The 26,891-nt window shown below is 40.2% G+C and overlaps 2 protein-coding genes and 1 long non-coding RNA gene across 4 annotated transcripts; 2 read left to right on the top strand and 1 right to left on the bottom strand.

Moving 5' to 3' along the window:
* Window positions 1-16: 16 nt before the first annotated feature.
* Window positions 17-15,788, bottom strand: LOC136753450 (glutathione hydrolase-like YwrD proenzyme). The gene is made up of 12 exons (XM_066709567.1): window positions 15,734-15,788; window positions 15,046-15,151; window positions 13,911-14,064; window positions 11,448-11,601; window positions 10,041-10,247; window positions 5,443-5,595; window positions 4,851-4,938; window positions 4,134-4,305; window positions 3,300-3,456; window positions 2,234-2,404; window positions 1,472-1,556; window positions 17-890 (listed from the first exon to the last, which is right to left on the bottom strand). Exons 2-12 carry the CDS (start codon window positions 15,143-15,145, stop codon window positions 652-654), a joined length of 1,680 nt encoding a protein of 559 aa, XP_066565664.1. The 5' UTR covers window positions 15,146-15,151; window positions 15,734-15,788; the 3' UTR covers window positions 17-651.
* Window positions 15,789-17,006: 1,218 nt separating this feature from the next.
* Window positions 17,007-21,039, top strand: tm4sf4 (transmembrane 4 L six family member 4). Its single transcript, XM_066709568.1, has 5 exons — window positions 17,007-17,327; window positions 18,555-18,644; window positions 19,134-19,270; window positions 19,570-19,759; window positions 20,370-21,039. The coding sequence occupies exons 1-5, from the start codon at window positions 17,154-17,156 to the stop codon at window positions 20,385-20,387; spliced, it is 609 nt and encodes a 202-aa protein (XP_066565665.1). The 5' UTR covers window positions 17,007-17,153; the 3' UTR covers window positions 20,388-21,039.
* Window positions 21,040-23,231: 2,192 nt separating this feature from the next.
* LOC136753452 (uncharacterized) lies at window positions 23,232-25,696 on the top strand. Of its 2 annotated transcripts, XR_010817432.1 has the most exons (3): window positions 23,242-24,234; window positions 24,426-24,606; window positions 24,882-25,696. It is a non-coding gene; the product is annotated as an uncharacterized LOC136753452 (long non-coding RNA). The 2 variants fall into 2 exon arrangements; XR_010817431.1 differs by having other exon boundaries at window positions 23,232-24,606.
* The last annotated feature ends 1,195 nt before the right edge of the window (window positions 25,697-26,891 follow it).

The following is a 26,891-nucleotide window of genomic DNA, read 5'->3' as shown; positions in this document are numbered from 1 at the left end:
ATATAATACACTTGGCTTGCGGATGTCAATATTTTATTCAAAATAATGCATGATTTCAGTTTCAGTTTTCAGAAAAATAATGTTCATGATTGTTGTACAAGATAGTTGTGTACATGTGTCATTCATATAATGTGGTATTTAAAAGAGATTTAGAAAAAATAAAATAAAAATCACTAGCATATTAATACATCTGTTTGGTTGACTAGAAGAATCTGGATTCCATCCATCCACCCCATTAACAATTACTGCTTCATCCAGTACAAAGTCACAGGAGGATTTGGATTCTAAACCTTTAATTCTCGCCTTCTCATGATTATATTAAAAATAATAATAACAGATGAACAGCAGTTTAAAATGTGTAATTAAAAAAATATATATGATTATTAAACAAATATGGTAGAAATGCTCATCATTGATTTTCTTCAAAGTGCAAAAATGAGAAAGTACCCCGAATAGGGTAATTTGGTATTAATACTATTTGGCTGTTGTAGTGGTATGTGCATATATATGTATAAAAGCACAAACTATGTAATAGTTTGATTAAAATGTAAAAATATGAAATTATACTACAGACCATGTAATAACACCTGTATTAAATTTGAAAAAGAAAACAAAATCTGTAAGATAAAATCAAAGATTCAGATTGGCGCCCTAATACCCCACAGCACAGCCATCAGCCCTGGGGTCTGAGCCGGCCCACAGCACCCTGTGTGCGCGGTTAGTCTCTTCACATGGCCGCTCCCAGCAGTTGCCTTCAGCGATGACCTGCCCACGGCCGAACTCTGACCTGGCGTGACCGGACAGGGGCCACAGCACTTGGTGCCCCCGGCTCTGCAAGTCCCCCACCACGTGCTGCCCCACGCCCTCCTCCACCAACACCTGCCATGTCCCTGCAGCCCAAAAAAATACCCCATTTCACTCCCTTAGGAACAGGGCTTACCGAATTCTGCTTACTCACTGGCATTACAACAGGATATGCTAGTCATTGTATGTAAAATGATTAATGAGATGGTGGGTGCTGTGAGTCTCAGCTCTTGAATCCCTTTCAAATTGAGAAATTGAACATTACTTTATAAATATTGTAAGACTGCTGTGCTACTCAGTCCGAAAGTACCCTGTTTTACACTCCCTGAAAAACCCAAGATGTGCGGACATGAGAAAAAAGACTCAAACATCTACTTCTCTGGGTTTGCTACATGGAAGCAACCAGAACGGCTTTGCCACAAAGACAAATCAGGGGGTTATCTCATAATTAATACACAGTGTGTCCCTCACTTGTATAACTTTGCTGCTTGACTACAAACATATACTTGATACAAACATGTACTGGAGGGCCTATAATGAGGGCTGAAATTCTTCAGAGGCCGGCACACTCATTCCAGCTGGGTTTGTGTTTCATTCTGCACAGTGATCAGGTGTTCAGCCCGTGACGCTAGTACTTCATGATGTATCGGTGTTGCTATTGACTTACCAGGTGGGTTGTACTGAACACAAATGCGAGGTGCGTCTAGGGCTTCCTGTGGATTCATTCCAAATTCCATCATATTGAGCAAGACCTGAGGAAATCACAAAAATAAAACCAGTTTTTTTCTACTACATCTATTTCACTGGCACTGTTGTTCCATGAAATTTCGGGCCAAACAATATTCTGACAAAAAGTTCCATGATTCCTGATGAGTAGATTTTCAGTCAATGGCAAAGCAAATCTAGGATATATATAATAATAATACATAAAAAAGTAATCATAATAAAGGTAGTATAAGCTACAAACCAAGTAAGGAAATTACATTCCATTGGGTGCTAATAAGATTTAAAACAGGAAATATGAAGACCTGGAGAAAGTCCAGTTATTACATTCATTAATTCAACTGATATCATCCGAATTGCACCATCATGATTCATTCTTTCTAGTTTTTTTTTTTAATTACCTCATGAGTACAAGGGTTTCTAACCTCCATAACAGTTATTAATGGGGGAAGTTGTGGTGAGGGAGGGGGTTACACTGACAGGGAGAATGACTTCAAATAGATTTTGAATCCTTTTCTGTAAATCATTTATGTTTTTGTTTCTTATCTACAGCTACGCCACAGATGCAACAGGGAAGGATGGTAGGGGCTTGGTAGAGGACATGCGGGATCTCAGAAGACTAGATTTCACAAAAACAATGTTTTCTCGCCTCACAGCCAACTGCCATTCTCTCTTGTTGGCCAAGTCCCTGCTGTGATTGTTGTACCTGCACGTGGCCCTGCGGCTGCATAAAGGCCCCCATGACCCCGAACGAGCACAGCAGCCCCCCTGTCTCGATGTCAGTCACTAGGGCCGGGATTATGGTGTGGTAGGGCCGCTTCCCTGGAGCTACACAGTTTCCATGGTCAGGGTCCAGAGAGAATCCGGCCCCCCTGTTCTATAACGACAATGATAAAAACAGAGATGCTTGTGGCTGACCAGAACTGGTGTGCTCAGTGACCAAGGAGTTAAATGTGTATCGCTCATAGTCATTCTTTCCACAGGAAACCAGTCAACAAAGCAGAGCTCCAGAGAGAATCATTTTTTGTTTTCTTTTGTTTAACAATACGCCTATTTTCCTGAGTGGGCCCCGTTTCACTGGAAATGCACTTTCACACTGTGAAGAAAATCCACCTAAAACTGTTACTTGCTCTTAAATTCTACATAAAATCTATCAATGTAATACAATGTATCTGATATCTACTAGAAACCTACCCTCTGGAATATTTTTTAATTTTTTAAGAGGTCAACTGTGATCATCAGCTTTCACTGAGAGTTCAGGGTGTGGGATACATGCATGCAGAAAACGATCAACAGTAATTCAAGAATTTATCTTTTTAAGCCAAGGGCAGTGCTTCCCTGTCTTTCCTCTTAAACAATGACCAAGTTGTGTGGGACCCTCAATCTGCACAGCTCTGGCTACAACCCTGTCATATCTGTGACCCTGTCTGACAACAAACATGTTGAAAACATTTCTAGCCTGAAAACACTGAATTAAATTAATGAAAAATAAATCTGTTAGCTTAACTGATTTTATTACCTGTGTTAAACTTGAAAAAGAAAACTAAAATCTTACTGATAAAAAGACTCAGACTATTACAGATAATAATCTGATGACAATACTGTCATAATCCTCCCATATTTGTTTTCATACGTACAACCTACGTGAACCAATATTCCAGTTCTGACTGACTGTAAAGCTTGTCTTGTGATTGGGCCTTGTGATTGCTACCCCAGTCTCACAGGCTGTATGTGCTCTGCCAACTGTATTGTTAAGGACATGCACAGCTTACTTGGAGAGTAAATCCACAGCCCTCTGGCACCAGGCCGGTTCCAAAGCCTCTGTAATTACTGTTAATGAATGAGCAGGCATTCCCCTCCTTGTCTACCACAGAGAAGTAGACAGTGTCTCCTCCAGCTGACATCCCATGCTTGCAGTGTTGAATTGCTCTGGGGGCGCAAATAGATTTACAGATCAAAGACATCAATGACCTCACATGCTTCTTCAAGCATTGTGTAATGTTTTAGTTTTTAGGTTATGTAGTTTCCTTCTGTGCTTTTTGTGTGTGTACACAACATACTAAAGGTCAGGTATGGAGGCAACCTAATACAGCAGGACAACGATGGGCTTCACAGGGTGACAACCATTACAAAACAAAAAAAAACACATTGTGAGCATTATTTATAGCAGCTTATGAAGAATATCACTTTTTATTTGACTTTGTCACAGCTACAGGATAAGAAAACTCTTGACAATGTTCACACTAGCAACCTGAAAAGTTTAAAGTCTGCTGAAACTTATGACTCTCATTAATGGCTAAATCAATATATCCTACATATTATACAACCCAAACAGGCAGGCTTATGATGCTTTTTTTAGACAGAGATTACAGCAAAGGTGAGTCAACACTGCTATCTTAAGCAAACACAGAGTGCCTAGCACTAACAGCCACCTCAGTGAGGTGGAGACCGTGGCCACAGTGATGCGCCCAGTAATAGAATTTTACTGTTCTCAAACAAAGAGGCGGTTATTCAGACGTAATGCCAGGTTTCCACTTACTCAACACCATGCTGACAAAAGCAATTAATCCTTTTTTATTTTATCGACTTACGAAATAAGAGCTTACTTCTGCATGTCGATAAGCTCTGAACGCTGCTGGCAGTACTCCCTTGACAAAAGGGCTTCCACCGGCACCTTCACCTTCTCAGGGTCGGCGCAATAGCGGAACGTGTCCGAAAAACTGAGCTTTAGAGCCTCTGCCAAGACGTGGAGGTAGTCAGCGCTGTTGTGGCCCATCTCTGTTAAGCAGCGATAAACCAAAATTGGGTCAAACGATTAATCTCAAATGAGTTCAAGAGGTTCAAGTGAGAAAGCCGTAAAGTGCAGTGAGGCCTGCTTCTGCTTTGCTTTTTATAAAGACTTCTATGAGGAGGAAAAGTAAACAGGTGATTGTCAGTACATTGTGCAAACAGTGTTGTCCAAAATTCATTGAATGATACAATAACCTTATAAAAACCATTATAGACCTGACTTTAAATGACTGAATTGTAAATAAACATAGAACAGAGAGCACAGTCAGCGGCCTTTAATGTACGCATTTGCTAACATAGATTATGATGTTTATCATACATTTCACTTCCCCTGAAACGATATGACTCCCAGCACAAATGAGTTAAACTGTAGGGCACTGTTTGACGAGGCACCTGAGAAAATAGAAGTTTAAGTGTATACACAAAAGCTGGTGTCACTAATCAGTATTTGTTCTATGTGGTGATTGTTTTTTTTCATGTAGCTTTTGGCAGAATGGAACATGGTAGTTTAGACAAGGTGAAGTGAACTCTACCTTTGACTGAGAAGTTTTCTAATATATTCAGAGCAATCAGGGCCGCTATTCCTTGGCCATTCGGAGGGATTTCCCAGAGTCTCACACCCTGAAAAAACACCAGCAGCAAAGCAGAAACTGCACATTGTGATCAGTTGAGTCAACCACATATTCACCATCAACAAACAAACAACAAATTTCTTTGGCCTGCAGCAGGGTTTGAATACGAGTGTGTGTCATTTGCTAAAAATATATTTCAAGCTGTGATAATGTTGACAAAACTGAATGCTATCAAAACATGGAAAACCTCAACAGAACACGTCACAGTCTTTTGTTGCTCTCTGTAACTTTGAAATCTACACTCCCTAAACTCCCTGATGCAGTTTTCTTTAACCTTGGGAAGAAATGACGTGAGTCACACTTTTTCTTTGGATATTACTTAGGGTTTCGAAGCTCAGGGAATACATTCTTATTTAACAGACTACTACTGGGGCCAGAACTGATGGAAAAATAAAAAAGTTTCTCTTTCCTCTAGACTCAAAACATCAGAGAGCCAACAAGACACCGTGTGCCTTGAGTGGCCATGATCCACAACATCACACTCCTTGCTTACTTTGTAATCTGTGTAAATAGGTGTAACCCTGGCACTGCCGTGGCTCCTGAGATCCTCCAGACACAAGATTCCGCTGTTATCAAGGACAATATCCACGATAGCCTCCGCTATCCTCCCTTCGTAAAACCCTCGCTTCCCATGCTGAGCGATCTCCTGCAGCAGCACACCGGTGCGTTGTGGAGAGGAAAAAAAAGAAGACAGAAAAGTGATCATACAAGATGCAGTGCATGTGTGTAAAATAATAATTCAGTAAAGGAAAAGTGCTTGTGATACTATCTCTCCATGGGCAGTGGTGCTGTATAGGTGTGTGAACGCCGGACACAAAGGGGAGAGAGAGAGTCTCGAATTCCGGTAGTGTCCGGGCTTTATTAACGGTCAGGGTACTAGCAGTTCTCCTCTCTGGTTAGCTGCCTCCGTCGGGGAGGGAGAGGGATTAAATAGAGAGGGCACAGCTGCCGCTGACGTCACAATCGCTTCGGTGCTCATTGTCTGCAGCCTGTTAGCAAGGGAGCGACAATATAGCTGCGGCACATGCGCACCTCATCAGCGGACGTCAGCAGCAGCCGTGCCGTGACAGACAGCGGCCTGTCACAAGGTGATAACAGTTTCCAAGTTACCTAAATCTAAAGAGTTATTGAAAAACAATCAGAATGTAAGTACAGGTTTCCTACCTTTGACTTAATCCTTATCTGGATTCAACCTAATCCTTTTCCAAGTCCACAATTAAATCTAGTCCCCAAATATGACTTAAAATAATATTTCAAAAGCAATGTACTACTGCCAAATGTTCTAATTTTGAAATCTCCTTCTTCCTGTTTGAGATTTTCAACCTAAACTGTAAATTATATTCAGAATATTTATTCTGAAAAGTTTATGCTGAAAGGAGAGATGTGAAACCATAAACAACTGTATTAAATCCACAGGTTACCTTTCCAATGTTAAGGCCCAAGAACAGCCTTAGCCCTAACTCTAGATACAGTGAGGGAAAAAATTATTTGATCCAAAGAAATTATCAGTCTATAATTTTAATGGTAGGTGTATTTTAACAATGAGAGACAGAATAACAACAAAAAAATCCAGAAAAACGCATTTCAAAAAAGTTATACATTGATTTGCATGTTAATGAGGGACATAAGTATTTGATCCCCTATCAATCAGCAAGATTTCTGGCTCCCAGGTGTCTTTTATACAGGTAACGAGCTGAGATTAGGAGCACTCTCTTAAAGGGAGTGCTCCTAATCTCAGCTCATTACCTGTATAAAAGACACCTGTCCACAGAAGCAATCAATCAATCAGATTCCAAACTCTCCACCATGGCCAAGACCAAAGAGCTGTCCAAGGATGTCAGGGACAAGATTGTAGACCTACACAAGGCTGGAATGGGCTACAAGACCATCGCCAAGCAGCTTGGTGAGAAGGTGACAACAGTTGGTGCGATTATTCGCAAATGGAAGAAACACAAAATAACTGTCAGTCTCCCTCGGTCTGGGGCTCCATGCAAGATCTCACCTCGTGGAGTTTCAATGATCATGAGAACGGTGAGGAATCAGCCCAGAACTACACGGGAGGATCTTGTTAATGATCTCAAGGCAGCTGGGACCATAGTCACCAAGAAAACAATTGGTAACACACTACGCCGTGAAGGACTGAAATCCTGCAGCGCCTGCAAGGTCCCCCTGCTCAAGAAAGCACATGTACAGACCCGTCTGAAGTTTGCCAACATCTGAATGATTCAGAGGAGAACTGGGTGAAAGTGTTGTGGTCAGATGAGACCAAAATCGAGCTCTTTGCCATCAACTCAACTCGCCGTGTTTTGAGGAGGAGGAATGACCCCAAGAACACCATCCCCACCGTCAAACATGGAGGTGGAAACATTATGCTTTGGGGGTGTTTTTCTGCTAAGGGGACAGGACAACTGCACCGCATCAAAGGGACGATGGACGGGGCGGCCATGTACCATCAAATCTTGAGTTAGAACCTCCTTCCCTCAGCCAGGGCATTGAAAATGGGTCGTGGGTGGGTATTCCAGCATGACAATGACCCAAAACACACAGCCAAGGCAACAAAGGAGTGGCTCAAGAAGAAGCACATTAAGGTCCTGGAGTGGCCTAGCCAGTCTCCAGACCTTAATCCCATAGAAAATCTGTGGAGGGAGCTGAAGGTTCGAGTTGCCAAACGTCAACCTCGAAACCTTAATGACTTGGAGAGAATCTGCAAAGAGGAGTGGGACAAAATCCCTCCTGAGATGTGTGCAAACCTGGTGGCCAACTACAAGAAACGTCTGACCTCTGTGATTGCTAACAAGGGTTTTGCCACCAAGTACTAAGTCGAAGGCGTCAAATACTTATTTCCCTCATTAACATGCAAATCAATTTATAACTTTTTTGAAATGCGTTTTTCTGGATTTTTTTGTTGTTATTCTGTCTCTCACTGTTAAAATACACCTACCATTAAAATTATAGACTGATCATTTCTTTGTCAGTGGGCAAACGTACAAACTCAGCAGGGGATCAAATACTTTTTTCCCTCACTGTAACACCAAAAAATCCTGAACGGAAGCCTACATTACCCTGAATAATTAGTTTTTCTGTTAAACTCCCCTTTCAATGATTTTGACATTTGTTTATATGAGCACCAGATCAGTGCAGCAAAAGCTCCAGAGACCCCAGATCCAGCCTCTAGCTGCTTTCACACTGTTGAACCCAGGGTGACCAGGGGTCAAATCAAGCACTTTCACATTGTAATTTTCAACCTGAGATGAAACTCTGAGGCTGAGATGAACTCATCTTTGGTTCAAATATGTTCATGTGAATCATAACCCATGTACTGTAGGCAAGGCAAATGTAAATGCAGGGCTGAAATCAGGGGTGAGTCACCCCGGGGCCACCCCACATCCAGTCAACCCGGGATTAGATGGTGCAGTGTGAAAACAGCTGCTGACTGGCTGACTCAGACCACAAAATGCTTACAGCCAATTAATCTTACAGCAAAGTGTTCGTAACAACGGAAAGCAAACTTCATTGACATTTGTAACCAAAGAATGTCACAGTACTTTTAACACTGGAAACAAACGTATCAACTAAGTTGTTACCAGAGTTATCCCAGTGTGTCACGTTACTGATTTAAAACTGTCAAGATGCCTTTTTTCCAAGCCCTGTATTACTGCTGTGAGTCAGGAGCAATCAGAAGACTGGGCACTCCCGTGTATTACACCAAACCCAGATACCTCATGCCCAGCCCTAGATGGGTATGCAAGATGGTAGTACATTAATTACCATTATTAATTATGATTACTGGTAACGTCACCCTAATTTGTCAATGAGCACAGACCTATGACACACAGGAGAGGCAGTTGTTAAGCAATAAATACAGAGAAAGACTTACAGTAAACAACTGCAGAAGCTCACAAAAACTAAACCAGCTTTGTTCAAGTGCTACAAGTTAAGGAATGGGGCTTGCAAAAAAACACAGGTTGTGATTCAAAACCCAAAAGTAAAAGAGAAAACTAAAAAGCAACAAAAAGACCAACAACAGCTGTACACAAACTGTACACGAATTTTGAGAGGGGAATTGAACTCTCCAGTATAAACACTGTGTTTTGTAAAAGCTAAAGCAGTTCATTAGTTCTATTAAACATCCTGTAACACAGAAAGACTGCTGCCAGCTGGTAACTGACCAAATTGATTTCCTGCCTTTAAACCGCTCCTGCAATGAGGGGAAAATGAAAACTAACCTGCACTTTCCCTCAGCATGTTGAGACTCTAGGTATAATTGATTTCATATCCATTCACAATTGTGTTGGCCTCTCTCTTGTAAAACGTGACAGTATGAGTTAATTATTCCCTATAGTAACATCATCATTGTGATACTGGAATGATAGAATGAACAAATATACAGCTAAACGTATACCAAGAAAAGGGAAATAATGCCAGGCATATCTGCATCCATTGTGTGATTTTCATGGAGTAAGCTGTAACACACTTATAGGCTCATAAGACTTATAGATCAGTGGTTCTCAAACATTTTTGACCCAGGGACCCCGATGCCTCCCAGATTGTGGCTGAAGACCCCCACCTACCAAAGGATGACTGTAGAAACTTGCGAGAGTGGGAGATGGGGAGTGGCGTTGACAGTAAAAATTGTGAGGGGGGGGCATTTTGCCATGGGCCCCTTACAACGCTCTCACAAGCCCCAGTTTGAGAACGGCTGTTATGTATCATAAGTCTTAGCCTACATGCTAACAGTCTCTATGAATTGAATACCAATGAAAGAAACAGCTCATAAGATAGTGGCCAAAAAAGTTAATCTCTCTAATTAGTTTTTGACAATCATAAAATGTTTTATAGACTAGGATGTTAGAAGAATAATTGAAATTAACTCCAATATTTAAAAAAAAAAGGTTTTACCATTTTGCAAACAAACAAAAAAACATCAGTAAAAGTAAAAAAGGAAGGGGAAAACAGGAACCAGTTAATAATATAATATTGTCATATAATAACTAACAGATGTGATTGAGGTTATGTTGTATTATGCGTTCATAATCACATGTAATGCAAACAAAGAACAAAGCATGTTCTCAATCAGCTTGAATTGATTACCTTGAGCGTCTGACCCAAAGCCACATTTGTGAACACCTCCCCATGTTTTGGCGGCCGGTTCTTTATCAGGAAATTCCCCCCAAGCTTCATTCCCGAATTTTCCAAGGCCGCTGCCCCTTTGGCCCAGTGATAAGCCGTGATGTCAGCGACAGGGAAACCCCCCTCGGCCAGGTCGATGGCAGGCTGCAGAATGTCACGCAGGGAGAGCTGCAGCACAAACAGGGGTTAATTACCTCAGACACACAGCCAGATGCTTTGGAAGGAGCCAATGCCGAAACGTAGATGGAATGTATGTTTAAGTTAATTAATTAAATAAAGAATAAAGAAACAAATACATAAATAAAAGACAGTCATATGAGGTTCAGTGTTTTCAGGTGAACAGTTCAATTACCAAAATATGTTTTTCAGGAGGAATGCAAGACTCTCGGGGGCTGAGGAGAAGAACGATTTTTGTGTCATAGAACTGATTCAGGAGCCGTGCATTGTTCGGTCAGTGAAGCTGCAGTGAGGCTACAAAGGATAAAACAATATAACGTGACCTCCAAGCTATTAGAGCAAAAACTGCAACATTCCATGCGTGCCCAGGTTATAGAAAGTCTAAAAATAAATGCTAAGAAAGAAAAAAGCACTGCTAAAAGTATGGTATTTTTCAGTAGCTCAGAGGAGATGGGAGTTAAAAAACAAACAAAAAAACAAACAAATACTTGCAACCCCTAGCGAGCGGGAAATCCTGTGTGGAGCGATAAATATAAAGGCCTACTAAATATCCATAAATGGTTGGGTCAAGGCTCAATAAGAATTCCACTCCATTGTGTGTTCTAAACTGGGAGTTTTGGCACTGGAGATTGGGAAGGGGCTTCCTGAATGCCGTTCAACACATTCTCTGGATAATAATATCTTCTGGTCCCATTGTCATTAGTAACAGTAGAACCAAAGTCAGCGCACTCACAGTTACTTCATGACTGCGTACATCTTTTCCACTCTTACTCGAAGGAAAATGACGCGACTGTGAGAGCAAGAGCAGGACTGCAGTCACCAGATACAATGATAACTTTCCCTGCAAAAAATGCCTAGATAATAAGGATTTAGCGGATCTGGTACGCATACTGGTGGAGCACATGCTTATCTCACCAGGTTCTGTCCTAGTTAAAATCATCCCTAACAAAAAGACTCCAATACATACAGATTCATTAAAACTGCTCAAATGTATCTGAGGTTAAGTACGGTGTACCACAAGGATCAGTTTTTGGCCGTATCCTTTTTTCATTTCAGAAAACTGGATAATGACAATTTTAGCAGACACATTGCTAGACAGATTTGCTACCAGGCTACTGCTACTCTGTTAACATGAATCTGTGTTAATATGAGTTTATTGTCGAGTTCCTCCCGATGAGCTCCACTACGTACCTTCTTGCTGCCGAACTGTTCAACGGTGTCACACCAGCCTGCCACCGTGCCAGGCACTGTGACGTTCAGGGCGTGGAAGGGTGGGATGGGTTCTGACTCGCTAAATCCCAGTCTGTGAATCGCAGCCAGGGTCAGGTCGCGAGAGGATCGGCCACTGCAGGGAGAGAGCAAACCGCACGGCATTGTGGTCATCAGCGAGACACACATGGTGGCAGTGCTGTGGATTACACAGTGGAATAAGCACGCTTGCCAATGACATTTAGACATTTAGCAAACAATGATTTCATTATTTATTTTTCTATTTATAAAATACATACTATCTCTATCTTTACACACATCTATATTTGCAACTACAAATCTCTTCAGGCACACCAGTGACTTCAGTCAATCTATCAGAGACTGATATCGGATATCCATATTTTGTGTAGCTGTGGCGGTGTGTTTATTTTACACAGTGAAAACATTTCCCAGCAATAAAGACTCCCTGACACCGAGATGAGTGATCAGCCAATCTGTTTTCACAACTATGTCTGTTTTTTACCACAGACTACAAATCAGTTTTTGTTTAAAGTGACACATTAATCTTTATAAGACCTGCATTGGTTTAGGGTTTAACCAGCAAGGACCATAAAATCATCTTCAACTATCTACCAACTCTTCTGAGCCTCTGGCACTTTTAAAATAACACACCGTACAGGCTAAAGCAGTTTTGCTGAGTTTAGTGCAGTGTTCCTGTAAGGAAAATGGTGTTACAATTTCTACACCGATTTTAAGTATTACGTGATATAAGCGAGGTATTAGAAAATCTGTTATAAACCTTGTTCATTTAGGCTGGGAATGTGTAACTATTAGCATACCCAATCCATTCTGGCACTGGCAGAAATATAATATGAATGACCACTGTTTTGATCACTTTCGTCTGGGACAGACTTCGATTACAATGCAAACGTCATTCTAGTTTGGGAAGTCGATTTACAAGATGAACTGAAAGGCTGTACCCTGTGTAATCTCATCATGTAAATTACCGTCATTATGATCAAGGTATGCAAATGAAAGCAATAGATGCTGTTGAGAGGGTGTGCTCTCGTGCTCTCCCAGTATGTTCAGGTAGACAGGCTTATTTGTACGACTGTAAACCGTTGGCTCTTTTGTGGTCTAATGTAATTGTTACTATATCTGCTTCCTGGAATCAATAAATGTCAAGCCCAGTCATGCTGATCTGAGATGGTTTTAAAATGTAACATATTCACCATAAAGCCAAGGACACACCAGACACCAGATGCTTCACCTTGCGTCAATTTTTAAAATAACGGATATCTATGGACCCAGACCCACCAGCGTGTCTCGTCGCGTATTCGGGCGTCACGTCACGTCACGTCACGTCAAGATTGCAGAGCAATTTTTGATGCGACGTTTGAGAGATGCGTGGCAGTCCAATTATAGTGGTGACATCACTCAGAATGTTGTACATTATGGCACATTATGGTACGAATGATTATTAAACTAAGGTAAATGTTCTTTATTTTAAGACCAGTAAAATTACAACTTTTTTATTTTACAAATCCAAGTAAGGCACTTACTTTCTTTTTCACAGTGCAGTGAAGAGCATTTATTCAATACAATGAAAAAAGTGGACTGAGCACCGCTACACCAGTATATTCAGTATTTAATTAAACAATACCTCATCTCACTGTGCTAATCTGCCATGGCACAGATCAGTGTTGAAACAGGTCTTATACCCTTCACAAAGTGCAAATGCTGCAAGCTTGCATTTCCTATGCAAGGGATTCCCTGACTTCATTAGCAAAACGAAACACCAGCCACTTGCAATCAACGATTGCAAGATACAAAGCTGCCTAGCACATATTGTTAGTAGCCTACGTTGTTAATAAAATATGTATTAATAATAAAACAAATGTATTGAAACAATTCAGAATATGCTAGTGCATTTTCTTTTATATATTTGAATGGGGAAAAAAATTGCTTGTAATACATTGTGGATGTGTTAATTTAAAGTCAATTTCCCAACCCTGTACCTCCACCTCCTCCTCATCTGTTGATGATTCAGTGGGATTTTTGTTTTTACTTTTAACCGTAAAATACAGTTCTATAATTGTATTGTTGTTCGTGCAAAGTGGAATCTCTGCCTTTTGACCCTCGGAGATGCATTGGAGTGTCCCGGGCTTTAGACAATCAGATTTTCTTCACATTCCTCATGAAATCTCCTGAGGGCCTCAGAGACGCAGGGAGCATAGTAGCCCCTCAGCTGCTTCTGTATGACCTGTATTATTTACATCATTAAGCTTTTTTTCAATAAACATCACATATCAAGCAAGTTCTCTCATTCCTGACCTTCCTGACCTTGTCTGGGGATTCAAGTGGGGATTGGCTCTATATATGTGGCCTGACCAAAATAAGATGTCGGGAGATGCCCGGTATGAGAATAATTTCTCATTTCCCCACCTGCCGTTCAGGCCGTGCACCTGTTTGGTTTTGGAGTCATAGAACAGGCAGAAACAGTCCCCCCCGGCCCCGGTGCTGCAGGGCTCCGTCACGGCCAGAGCAGCCGCCACCGCCACCGCCGCGTCGGCAGCGTTACCGCCCTTCTTCAAAACATCTGCGAGAGAGAAGCCCCACCCACAAATACACACATCAAACAAAGAAAGAATGAATGTTGGAATAATAAACGTTCGCTTCCGAAAAGCAACTGACACAAAACTGTAACAGAAAGCATTAAAGTGTGTTGGAGAGACGGATTCTACTGAATGTAGTTGCAAATAAGAGGGAGTCATTAAACCCATTGTACAACTTCGGTTTCCGGTAGCTGTTTGTGTTTAGTGTAATTACGTAATCAGTATCCTAGCAAAATCATGATGATAATGAAAATAAAAAAATAAATAACTCTAATTTACTACTCAAAGTGGTGGTATTACAAATACAATTCTTCAAAGAGTATTGTGAAGTATTCAGCCCCCAGTTCGGTTTTCAGGGTGTGACGGTTTAATAACCAGAAACAAGGCCTTTGTTACAGGAAAGCAGAACATTTCCCAAAACAAATTATCTCAGGAAATCCTTTGCTACTTAACTTTTAGCAACGCAAAATATCCTGCAATTATTTAGCTCAGCCAAGCGGTTGATCCTTGTTGGATTTGGGGAATTAGTAAAAACTACACACTTTAGCATAGGGATCTATGCAGCCTCCCCCACTGCACAGCACATTGGGCCCGGTCAGGTTTATGAAGCGTGGGTTCTTGTGCAGACCAGCCCTGGGGGGTTTTGTAATCATTACCTAATTGTGTGTCAGTTCTACACAGAGGAACATAAGGAGGAGAAGTTTTCCCGCTTGACGAATCTTATTTACATCCCTGGTTAAGTCAGCGAATCCATACAGTCTAGTCAGAGATATTCTTTTTATAGCCAAGCATTACAACAACCAGTTGCCTTATTTGTGTGTATGGCAGACCATGCAATATATCCAAACACTGCAGACCTAATGGAAGTAAACTGGCAGGTCTTTTTTTTTTCTTTTAGCTCTTTCCCAAGAACATATTTATTAGATTGATATAATGATGGGATTGTTGCAGACATGTAGACTTACCCAGGCCAATGCTAGACGCTAATGGCTGGCTGCTGGCCACACAGCCATTCAGGCACACAACAGGAGAGCGGCGTGAGGAAAAGCTCAGCTCTGACGACATGGCGTCCTAAACACAACACAACACAACACAACAAAAAAGCAAATAAGTCTTTAAGTCAACCTCAATGTTCTACTTTATTTCATGGTTGTATTTCTCTCTTTCACTTTATTTCATGGTTGCATTGTTTAATAATAATAATAATAATAATAATAATAATAATAATAAGTGTTTTTATTATTATTATTAATAATAATATTGTTATTATTATTATTATTATTAATAATAATAATAATAATATTATGCTTAGACCAAGAAAATGTCACTCAAAACCTCATGATTGCTTTAGTGCAGTTAAATGACAGGTTATTATGGATCAGGTAGACGAGCTAGAAAATATACAAGACCCTGAGATACACAATCAGTGCACAATTACACAATAGGAAAGATCTGTTTTGAAACCATACTTTTATTTACAGGTAGCTAAAGACGTCGTTTTATCAAAGGTCTCGTTTCCACATAGCCTACATGAAAGCCTCTTGTAGTTTAATGTAACCCGTTCAAATTTGAGAAAATCAGCAATAAAAAAAAACCGCTCAGTCAAACTGTATTTGATTCATTTGCAAGAATATAAGCCGTGAAAAATCAAACCTCTGTATTTGTTTCTGGTGTCTCAGACCTGTCACATGACTCAGACCGCCGGGCATGCTGGGATTGATCCGGACTCCAGTTCAAAGCCAGTGTGCCAGTGCAGCACCTCCCCTGTATGACCCCTGTGTTACCAGCATGCAGGGTGCAATGAACAGGCACCATTGTGCTTGCACAACTATATAATCAATACTGGCACGTTAGAATAAAACCTTAAACAAGTACAGCAGAGCAACTGCCTGAGAACAAGTAGAAATGTTCTGTACTGTGGGCACAAAACAGTGTATTATTCTTAGTCTGTTCAAAACTCACATTTAAATTCGTTCTAATAATAAACAGTAACATTGTAATACTTATTTAAAGATGTTCTATTTAAATACGTATTACAACTGTTACAATGGTACTGTTTATTATTAGAAATTTGTATTAATAATAATAACATCAAAGCATTTTCATGTAGGCATTAGTTGACATATGGTATCTTGTCCACAAAATTGTCAACTAAACCTAGTTATTTTGAGCCACAAATACACACTATGCATAAATACAGTATAAAATACCCTGAACCTGTAATTTGGTCAGTGTGTGTGTGTGTGTGTGTGTGTGTGTGTGTGTGTTCCTCTTTATTTATTATGTCTCTCAATAATCACTAAGTGGCCATCCTCTCCACACAACATTTATTTTATCAGGACAGTGATATAGTACAATTTTTCTTTAGGGAGGCAAAAAGTTGTGTATTAACCCAGGCGCCAAAGCAGTGATAAATGTTCATCTCCTAATGGAACCAGACAAGCCCTGGACATCAACAACAACAACCACAATTGGATAAGTGATGCAGGACTGAATTACAACCCAGACTGGAATTGAATTTGGGATCTGTGATTGGGATTGACTTTGTAGGTCAAAGGCTCTCATAGCAACCATATAGAGCTTAACAGTTTGGGAAATTGAAATCACAACGTCCTGTAGCTAGAGCCATGAAAATAATTGACCACTAGGAGCCTAGCCTGACTCTCGTGCATCAAGAAAAATGTAAATGCTTCCAAAAAGAGCCACATATTACAGGTAATTAATTTAATGTGCATAGAGGGAGGCGTATCAGGGGGGAGGTGAGTTTCAGCGTTCAATAACCCAGAGCTGATGAGGTTATCTGTAAAATTGCATGACAGTAACTGAGCCAAAGTAGTAGAATATTAACTGGAACAGATGGTTGTCATAGCACAAGAAACTGCTGTAAACTTAATTTAAGGTGGGTTTCAATGACATCATGAGAATCGGCATATATATAGGCTACCTCTCCAAAGCTTGGTGATCTTACATTTTGGAACTGTTACATCAATCTCCTGCCTGTGGATCTGTCAGGTGGAAAGAGTCCGAAGACCTTTTGGTGTTTGCCGTTGTGGTTTTGTTTTTCTCTTGAACCATGTGCTCTGGAAGTTTTGCTAAATGTCTTGGCATCACACTCATCCCTCTAGCTGTTCTTTGCGTCCTTGCAAACATTTTGCTGTTTTTTCCAGGAGGCAAAACAGTGTCAAATAATGACTACATCTCCGAAGAGGTGTGGTATTTCGGAGGTATACTTGGGTCAGGACTTCTGGTGAGTAAAATAGGATCCCACCTATATGAGGAAACAAAGTAATATTAATTGGTTTTTAACTGTGCAGGGGTATAACCTACTGTCAAACTAATATATACATATTTTGTATTTATTTATATTTTTTAAGTATTAGAAACCTAAACAGTTTGCTCAGAGTAGGTTACATTGTACAATCAATAAGGTGTACACATTTTGTATTATTATTAATTATGTATTCATCTATTTATTTATTTATTTATTTATTTATCGGTAGATGCCCTTATCCAGGGTGACTTACAGTTTACACAAGCATTGCAAAAGTGCAGTAATACAATTCAATTCAAATTAAGCATTAATTCAAACTACAATTTAATTTACAACTTATTAATTACCAGTTGCATATATTTGTCAAGTTATTTTTTTTTATCTGCCTACATTTCCATTTTATTCTATTCCCTTATACCATACTTCTCTAACAACAGTCCTTGCTGCTAAAGCTTATGTATGATGTATCACAAAGCAGAACAATTACGACGTCTAATTTAATTTGAAGAAAGCTTACTCTTTACTTTTTATTTTAAAGCTACGTTAGAATAGGACTAAATGAACAGGAAGATACAGTGAATTGCTTAAATGATCACCAGGCAGTTGAGGTTTTTGAAGGGTGCTGGAGTGAGATGTAAGGGGGAGGGTAAAAAACAGATGGGAATCTTTCTTACATTGTAATTTTCCATTTTAATTGCAGAGCCGGTAAGGTAGTTAGTTGCCATTTTAATTTTCTGTATAGGGGACTGTCATTGCATCAGATCAGAAGTGAGCATGTGAGGAACAGCTCTAGTGCAAACTGTCTCTGTCTAGTTCTTGACCTAGAAAAGTTACAATTAAGACTTTTACCAGACTGTCAAAAATGCTAAGAGGTTCATCCCTTCCCTAAAAAAACCTTACTGGATTATTAAAAAGCTGCTTAAGGGGTTGAAAACAAAAGTTCCATTATTTCTATCTCCTGTTAGAGTCCATCTACTATTCGTTTTTTGTATATTTTAAATGTGGAAAAACAAATACTTTCTTATTTTCAAAACCTATGCTGTCTCTCCATTGATTTACATTTTTGAAGTCCTCCATTTACCTGAATAAACAAAAGGCATGTAGACAACCTAATAATTAGCCACAGTGCCATAAATTGTCAGGGGTGGTGGTTGGAAATTAGTTGCCCTTTCTTATGCTGATCGCCTCAACGTTTCTGCCCAGATGATCTTCCCAGCTCTGGTGTTCCTGGGACTGAAGAACAACGACTGCTGTGGTTGCTGTGGGAATGAGAACTGCGGCAAGCGCTTTGCGGTAAGAATGGCGGCGAGAGGCCGAGAGGCACAGAGCGAGAGGAAGCAGCCACAGTTCTGCTGATCCACAGAATCAGGACATTTCAGTCTTACGTTAAACCGGGCACATGACAGGATAAACATCACCTTCTCCTTTGAAGGGCCACTGTGGAGTAGTGGTTAGGAGGCCTGACCTGTAGAGCTCAGAGGTCTTTGCTCCTTGACTGTGCACTTGGTCAAACCAGACTTGATCTCTCAGCTGCCTTGATGCTTCAGAAGCAGGTGGAGGACTCAAGAACATAAGGAATTTAAACTAGCCAGGGAAATGCACGGAAACACTGGCTGTAGTAAGAGTCAGGCACGCACAGCAGGACACTGAGAAATTAAAATAAACCACTAAAACTTCAATCCACAATTGAATATCTGATAGGCAGGAATACGTATGGGCTTATTCTGCGGGGAGAAATGATTGTCCTCAGTGTTTCACACTCAGTTTCCTGTTCCTCTGCAGATGTTCACCTCCATTATATTTGCTGCTGTGGGAGTGGTGGGAGCAGGGTACTCCTTCATTGTGTCTGCAGTGGCCATCAACCACGGCCCCAAGTGCAAAACCACTGATGGAAATTGGACATACCCCTTTAACAATGGGTAAGTAACATTGCCATTATCCTATCATTAAACACCAAGATGCCGCGGAGTGTTGGAACAACGTTTGCACTCGATTGTTCCATACAAATGAAATACCTAAACAGTCCTGGTCTCCGTAGATAACAGAGTATAGAACTTCCAAGCCATCGATTACATCCTATGGCCTATTTATTATACACCTACAGTATTTAAATGCTACAGTGGACATAAGTTATATAAAATCGTAACTATTTTAAAAAGTTTTTTTTTCCTTCACCTGCATTAATCTCACTGGTCCCCTTTGGCCGTCTTTCCTGCAGTGACTATCTGTCCAGCCATTCCTTGTGGAATGCGTGTGCAGAGCCGCAGGACGTGGTGCCCTGGAACCTGACGCTGTTCTCGCTGCTGCTGATCATGAGTGGCATGGAGGCCGTGCTGTGTGCCGTGCAGGGCCTGAACGGGCTGGTGGGCACGCTCTGCGGCAACTGCGGCTGCTGCGGCTGCTGTGGGGTGAGGGGCACCGGGCAACGCTCTCTGCAGCACACGCACTCACAGACACAGACATACAGACAGACAGATAGATGGATAGATAGAGAAAAAAAAAATATATATATATATATATATAACTAACAACTGCAATACTCATACTGTCACCCTTGTAGTCAGTCATATAAACAATTTTACCACACACGTTGTTGGATAACTGTTAGTGAACTGGAATCATTACCATTTGGCAATCTGAGTATTTAATCATCATTAGGTCTATTTATTAAGAACTATGTCCACTCAGCCGTGTCACAGGAAAAGCCTGTTTGAGCATGAAAGGGCACAGGAAATGTGTGTCATGTTTGACTTGCTTAAAAAAAAAAAAACAGACTTTAGATTTGATTTCAGTTATTTATTTATCTCTTGTGTGAAAGCAATTTTACAAGCAAACCAGGATGAGAGAGAGTCATTGAGCCGCCTGTGCGTTTCATATCTCAGCTCTGTGGCACACCTTCTGTATAGCTTGTTCACCTACCACTCAGTTTTATTAGTATTTCTTAATTCTGCCTGCTGTTACATCATCACTTAAAGATTGTATTAATGACTTGTTATTATTACTATTATTTTCATAAAGGGTGACGGAACTGTCTGAGAGGAGCTTATTTTCTAAAAGAAGACTTTCCCTGGAGGAGCCCAAAGAATTGATTATGGCTGTTTCTTTTTTTTTTTTTTCTGCACACAAATGTATAAAGATTGTATAGTTTTAATCTGCTATTCTAAAAAATGTAACATCTTTGGCCTTTGTTGGTAGACCAGGCTCTTATGATGAGGAAGGATTCAGTTGGGCGTTAATGTATTTTGAATGTATTTATTTGATGACTGACTGAAATGTCTTAATTTTCTTTTGCAATATCTTGAGAACAAAAATGCATTACTCTGGCCTGCTAGCACACTAAAGATACACCCATAAGATAGATCAGCTCCTATTCTTCTATTGTGTGTTTCTTCTTCATAACACTGTCAAGTCATTTAAAAATAGTTATACCAATCAGTTAACAACACACTGGATTTAGTGTTGTCATTCTTGCATTATATTATTTAGAAAAAAAACTGGTAGAGGCTTTGTAGTTCTGAGTTCAAGTCTGCTATAGTTTATTTCTTAAGAATATATATGTATGTAAACATTTATACATATATACACAAACATATAATATGAATAGGCATGTATATGTATAAACATATTCATATACTGTATGGGTGCAAATAATGCATTGTAACAAATAAAATTTAACATTTTTCAAAAATGCTTTGTGTTTGAGTCAATTAATGAAACCAAAAAAAAAATTTGAATCCTTGACCAGTACTTGTGTGTATGTCCAGGACATTTCAAGGGCCAGGTAGCAGAATTCAAGGCTGTGATAACAGTTTAAATGATAGGCTCTCCAATAAGTAACAAGCACCTCCATAGAAACCAAAATATTACGCTGTAACACACAAATGTTGCGAGCGCACACTCACTCACGCACACACAAACTAAAAGGAAAGATAATCTGTTTAACTAATGGACCTGTACAAACACAATACAGCTGAAGTAAACAGAACCGATGGGAGCAGATGAAAACCCTGCACAGACTTTAATCTGGGCTCTGAACCACAAGGGCAAATTGAAGTTTATTATTATAGTTTATTTATTATTATTATTATTATTATTATTATTATTATTATTATTATTAAACGCAGGTGTCAAGGCGTGATAGAGAATGTGTTTTGAACAGTGCACAAAATGTACTGGAGCTCATCTTTTTCCACTGGCTGTTCTCAGTATGGTGGCTAACTTGCTGTTGTATTTTCCCAATGGAGAGACCAAATACGCCGCGGAAGGGCAGCTGACCGGTTACGTGTGGTTTTCTGGAGGAACTGTGGGCACTGGGCTCCTGGTAAGTGCCATGAAGTGTAATTGCCCAATGTCATTGAACATATAGAGAATAAGGAAAGTATCCTGACCACTCACAACATAGGTACAACATACGTTTTTTTTTTTATCATTATTATTATTCTGAAGCAGGAACCTTTTCCTCATTATTATCATAGTTATAGTGCTAATAAAAAGAATAACCAGTAACGTTGCAAATAAAATAATTTATCCAGATGTTTTTTTTCCCAGGAAGTGTGTTTTACTGTGTGGCCAAGGTAATAAACAGTTACAGCTATTGCTGTGCTTCACAGTGCCAGTGTCTGTGTTTCAGGTGGCCGTGCCTGCTGTGGTGCTGTCCGGGATGAAGGGAAGGTGCTGCAAAGTGTGCTGTGGACACCTGGACTGTGCCAAAGGCTGCCCCGTGAGTCCCAGACTCTTAGTCAGTCCACCTGTCTTCCCACAAGAGTTCACAGATACCATGACACAGATTTTATAACTGACTTTGACAAGCACAGAGTGAATTTAAACACCAGGGCAGCAGTGTGGAGTAGCGGTTAGGACTCTGGACTCCTGCATGGAGGGTTGTGGGTTTAGTCCCAGGTGGGTGAGTCCCAGTATTCAATATCTTATGGTTCTCACATAGTACGTTTAAGAAATAGTTCCCCCCAGGGGCAAATTTGTTGGTACCCTTACATCTCATTGAAATAATGCTTCATTCCTCCTGAAAAGTGAGGAAATTAAAAGCGATTGCATCATGTATACTTGCATGCCTTTGGTATGTCATAGAATAAAGCAAAGAAGCTGTGAAAAGAGATTAATTATTGTTCATTCTACAAAGATATTCTAAAATGGCCTGGACACATTTGTTAGTACCTCTTGAAAAGATAATAAATAATTGGATTATAGCGATATTCCAAACTATTTGTTTTCTTTAATTAGTATCACATATGTCTCCAATCTTGTAATCAGTCATTCAGCCTATTTAAGTGGAGGAAAGTAGTCACTGTGCCGTTAGGTATCATTGTGTGCACCACACTGAACATGGACCAGAGAAAGCAATGGAGAGAGTTGTCTGAGGAGATCAGAAAGAAAATAATAGACAAGCATGGTAAAGGTAAAGGCTACAGGACTATCTCCAAGCAGCTTAATGTTCCTGTGACAGCAGTTGCAAATATTATTAAGAAGTTCAAGGTCCATGGAACTGTAGCCAACCTCCCTGGGCACGGCCTCAAGAGGAACATCAACCCCAGATTGAACAGAAGGATAGTGCAAATGGTTATTTCACAGGAAATTGTCTATTCTTGTTTTGTTGTGGAGGGGTACCAACAAATTTGAGCATGTCTGTAGATAGATACAGACAGATAGATAGAGCTAAAGCACTTCTGTAACTTTCTTGAGGACCTCTTATTTTAACACATTGGCCTCATATACTGAATATTTGTGATAAATAGGGTGTTTTTGCAACAACCAAACGGGCACATTAGAGATTTAAAAGGAAGACATAAAGACAGACATATTCTGGTACTATTAAGCTGAGGAAATCTGGACAGGCCTGAGTGAAGCTATGTCTTCCAGATGATGAGGTCTGTGCTGCTCCCCCTGTTTGGGATGACTGGGTCCCTGTACTGCTTCATCGTGTCGGCCCTGGCACTCACCAAGGGGCCGTACTGCCGCACTGCCAGCGGCTGGGGATACCCTTTCACCAACAGCTCGGGCAGGTACTGTACCACACAGCAGGTGAGGTGGGGTTCTGCTGCAGGGTGGTGCCAGCCATGGTAGTTAATGAGAGTAACACGGCAGGTTTTACGGTAGTCGTTTCAGGCGGTGCAGATTTGTTGCATTTCGCTATCTCTCCGCCTAAATGCGACCTCGTATCGGTTTGTGCTTCCTGTTTTTATCCTTGTTCCATTTGTACACTTTAGCCGTGCCATTGCTGGGAAAGGAATCTTGCTTTTGGATGTAGAACAGTACAACAGAACCGGAGAAAGGTTTCAAAAACAAGAGGCCTATCGTGTATCATGCTCCCGGACACTTTACTTTGGACTCTTTCCAGGGTGGAGTGGACAACGCCAAGATCAGGGTCCAGTAGGACAGGATGTGGGGGAAATATGTAGAAAACTGAGTAAAGTGTTCCACTAAAATATATGTTTGAAAAGGGAAAAAAGGGAAATAATACTGGATGTATTAGGTGATACTGCTTGGTCTGCTCAGATTAACACAGCTGCTCAATAGTATACATCACTGCAGGAGCCTTATCAACACAGTCTTAGTTTAATGTTGTGTTTCTGAGGCAGACATTGAAACACGGCAGCTAAACTCAAGCAGTGCTATATATGGAAATATCAAAAGGCCGTTCCAAATGTCCTTTCACCAACCGATAAGGATCTTATCCTCCCTTTTAAGGACATCCTTTCTTTGTTATGACTGGAACACTGATTGTGACTGTGAAGTTGGTGGCGGCTGGACGGGATTCTCTACAAGTTTTGTGAGCTCAGAAATAACTTACACAAAGAAGAAAAACATATCAAGTTGATTTCAACCAGTTCCGAGGAATGGAATAAGCAAGCTGATACATAAGCCAGAGGTGTGAATACAGTATAAAACGGGTTTGGTCGTGTCATTAGTGCTTTCCATTCAGCTTCACCTTGAATTAAGAATACATACATTACTCACCGACACGTTTGGCCAGTGTGGTGAGTTCAGGCTGCTGATCGCCTATTTATGTAGCTTTATTAGTTCTTGTCTTGGTGTGTCTTTTATGTGTCTGTTGCCCAGTTACCTGTTTAACCGCACGGTGTGGAGCCGCTGTGACGAGCCGGCCCACGTGGTGCTGTGGAACACGGCCCTGTTCTCCCTGCTGCTCGGCCTGGCGGGCATGGAGTTCATCCTCTGCTTCTTCCAGCTGCTCAACACTCTGCTGGTGAGGCTCTGCGAAGACTGTAATTACTGCGCCCAGGTGGGTAGAGAAGAGTCGGCAACACTTCCCAAGAATGGGTGTCGTGTGTGCACAGATAACACCAGCACATGATTCACATGTTTGTGTGTATTCATGTGATATTTGTAATCCATTAAGAACTTGCGCTCATTGTTGTGATCATTTTAACCTGGTGAGGTGGTGAAAACGCACTGGCACGGGGCTCTGTAGAACTAGGGTGGGGAATTCCTGCAGCTGAGATGGTTTCTTTCCTACTTTCTCATTTCTTCCTTTCTGTTTTTGTTCTTGTTTTGTAGAGTGTCAGCCCTGCATGAAGACCTCAGACGGCCTGAGCGCTCTCAAATTGAAAAGAGCTCAGTGGCTTATTGAAGTCACTACAGTGAAATATCCCACACGTCTGGACACAACATCCATGTCTCTTTCCGTGTGAGTGTGGCTTAAAGTGCCACAAGCCAACCACGCCACGCCACTATAGAGAGGACATGACAGGAATTATATATATTATTATATCTTGGATCTGTACAAACTGAGTAATACAGATCAGTACATGTGCAATGTTTAAAATGTATTTGTTCTTGTAAATGTAGTGCAACAAACATTTCACACAGACCGTTATTCTAAAATCTTGTTCAATGCACAGGTTTTACAAGTCCTGTTTTAGGGTGGTTTAAGCGCGACACCATGTGGATAAAACGTGAAACTGCACATACGTGTGTTTTCTGCTTTTGTTTTGTTTTTGTGCGTCTGTTGAACATTTTAACAGGCCAGAAATGTATTTTGTTTGATTCATTCTTCTGAAAAATATTTTGTATGTGTCATTACATTTTTTTAAATCCCAGATTCTATATTGTTTGTGTTCATTAATAAAGGAATGCACTCTTTTGAATTGTGCTATAGACTGTGTAACAACAGATAGGTCCTGGAAGATGGATTTCTTCTTCTGTTAACAAACCTCTCAGTACAGCTCTCCCACAGAGACATCTCTTCCAGGCCCGGTGCTGAGTGCAATACAACTCAGATGGCTGTGAGTCCTGTTGGAGTGACAGCTGGGACCTCTGTGAAGTTGGCACCCCATGTGTTCAGAATATAAATAAAAATATATGCATTCGTTTGTGCTGCATTTGTGCTTGTTTGTTAGGGTATGTGTGCTCAACATCAGAACTCAGATGAGGTTCATGATGTATTGATGTGTTACTCCTGTGCTATTCATATGTTAATTAATGAGGAATCACAGCACCTAATTATAAAGTGTAACTGAATTGTCTTAATTTAACAGTTGACTAGTCTAATGCAAGTTATTTGTATATAAATAAGACTGAAGTCTATTATAGAAAAATGTTGAAGTGTTACCAACAATTCTGATGGTTTAGAATAGTTTAATATTGTTTTATTCAACTGGCACACGGACAGAACTGTGGGGGGTGCAGCAAAGTTTCTAAGGGCAGTGAGTGGCCTGTTGAGCAATATGGTAAATGTAATCCTGATTTTACACACTTTAAAAGCATGCTTGCTATTTTATTAAATAATTGAATATTTCCAGCTATAGTAATATGATTACACTCAATAGAAAATATTTCTATTTTTATATATTTAGTTTTTTAAACTAAGTGTGTTTGCACAGGGAGGAAAAATAAGATGGCATGCCAATATTGATTGATTAATCAGTCTGGTCTTTTTTCAACAATAGAATTTTTAAAAAATTACGATTTGCTTGAAGTCCTATAAAAAACTAAATTGTCAGATTGCTATTTCATGAGATACATTCAGTTTGTGTATTTTAGGATGCGCACAACCGACACAGATTGCTTGCCTGAACATTTTATTTTTAGAGCCTGGTAGTCTAGTTTAATATTGAGAACATCTTGGGGCAACAGTCATCATATGGTTTGTGCTGCTTTATAGAATATATATATTGACTCCTTGCGACAGTCATCAGAACAGGTGCACTAATTAAGGCTAGGATTAAATCTAAATTTCGACCGCACTCATGATAGGAACCTGCACACTATGTATTATGAACAATAATATGTTATATATGCTGTACAAATTGATTGCTCTGAGAGAATCTGACTAAGTCTAGTCCTCAGGTGCCAAATATGACATAACCCCGATTATCTGTTCATTTTGGTTGTTATATAGTGAGCAGAAGTTACAGATCTGGAGTAGTTGCAATACAATGGAGCAAAACGGTTAACAATAAAAACAACTAGATCAAATGTAATATAACTAAGCGTTCAATTATACTTAGTTCTACTAAAGTCTTGATAATTTCCCAGTTTGCATAGACTTGTGTTAGTTTAAACAAC

The sequence above is a fragment of the Amia ocellicauda genome, chromosome 7 (genome assembly GCF_036373705.1).
Source record: "Amia ocellicauda isolate fAmiCal2 chromosome 7, fAmiCal2.hap1, whole genome shotgun sequence".
Classification (NCBI taxonomy): domain Eukaryota; kingdom Metazoa; phylum Chordata; class Actinopteri; order Amiiformes; family Amiidae; genus Amia; species Amia ocellicauda.
The sequence above is the reverse complement of the archived record's forward strand: the minus strand, read 5'-3'. Positions and strand labels throughout refer to the sequence as shown.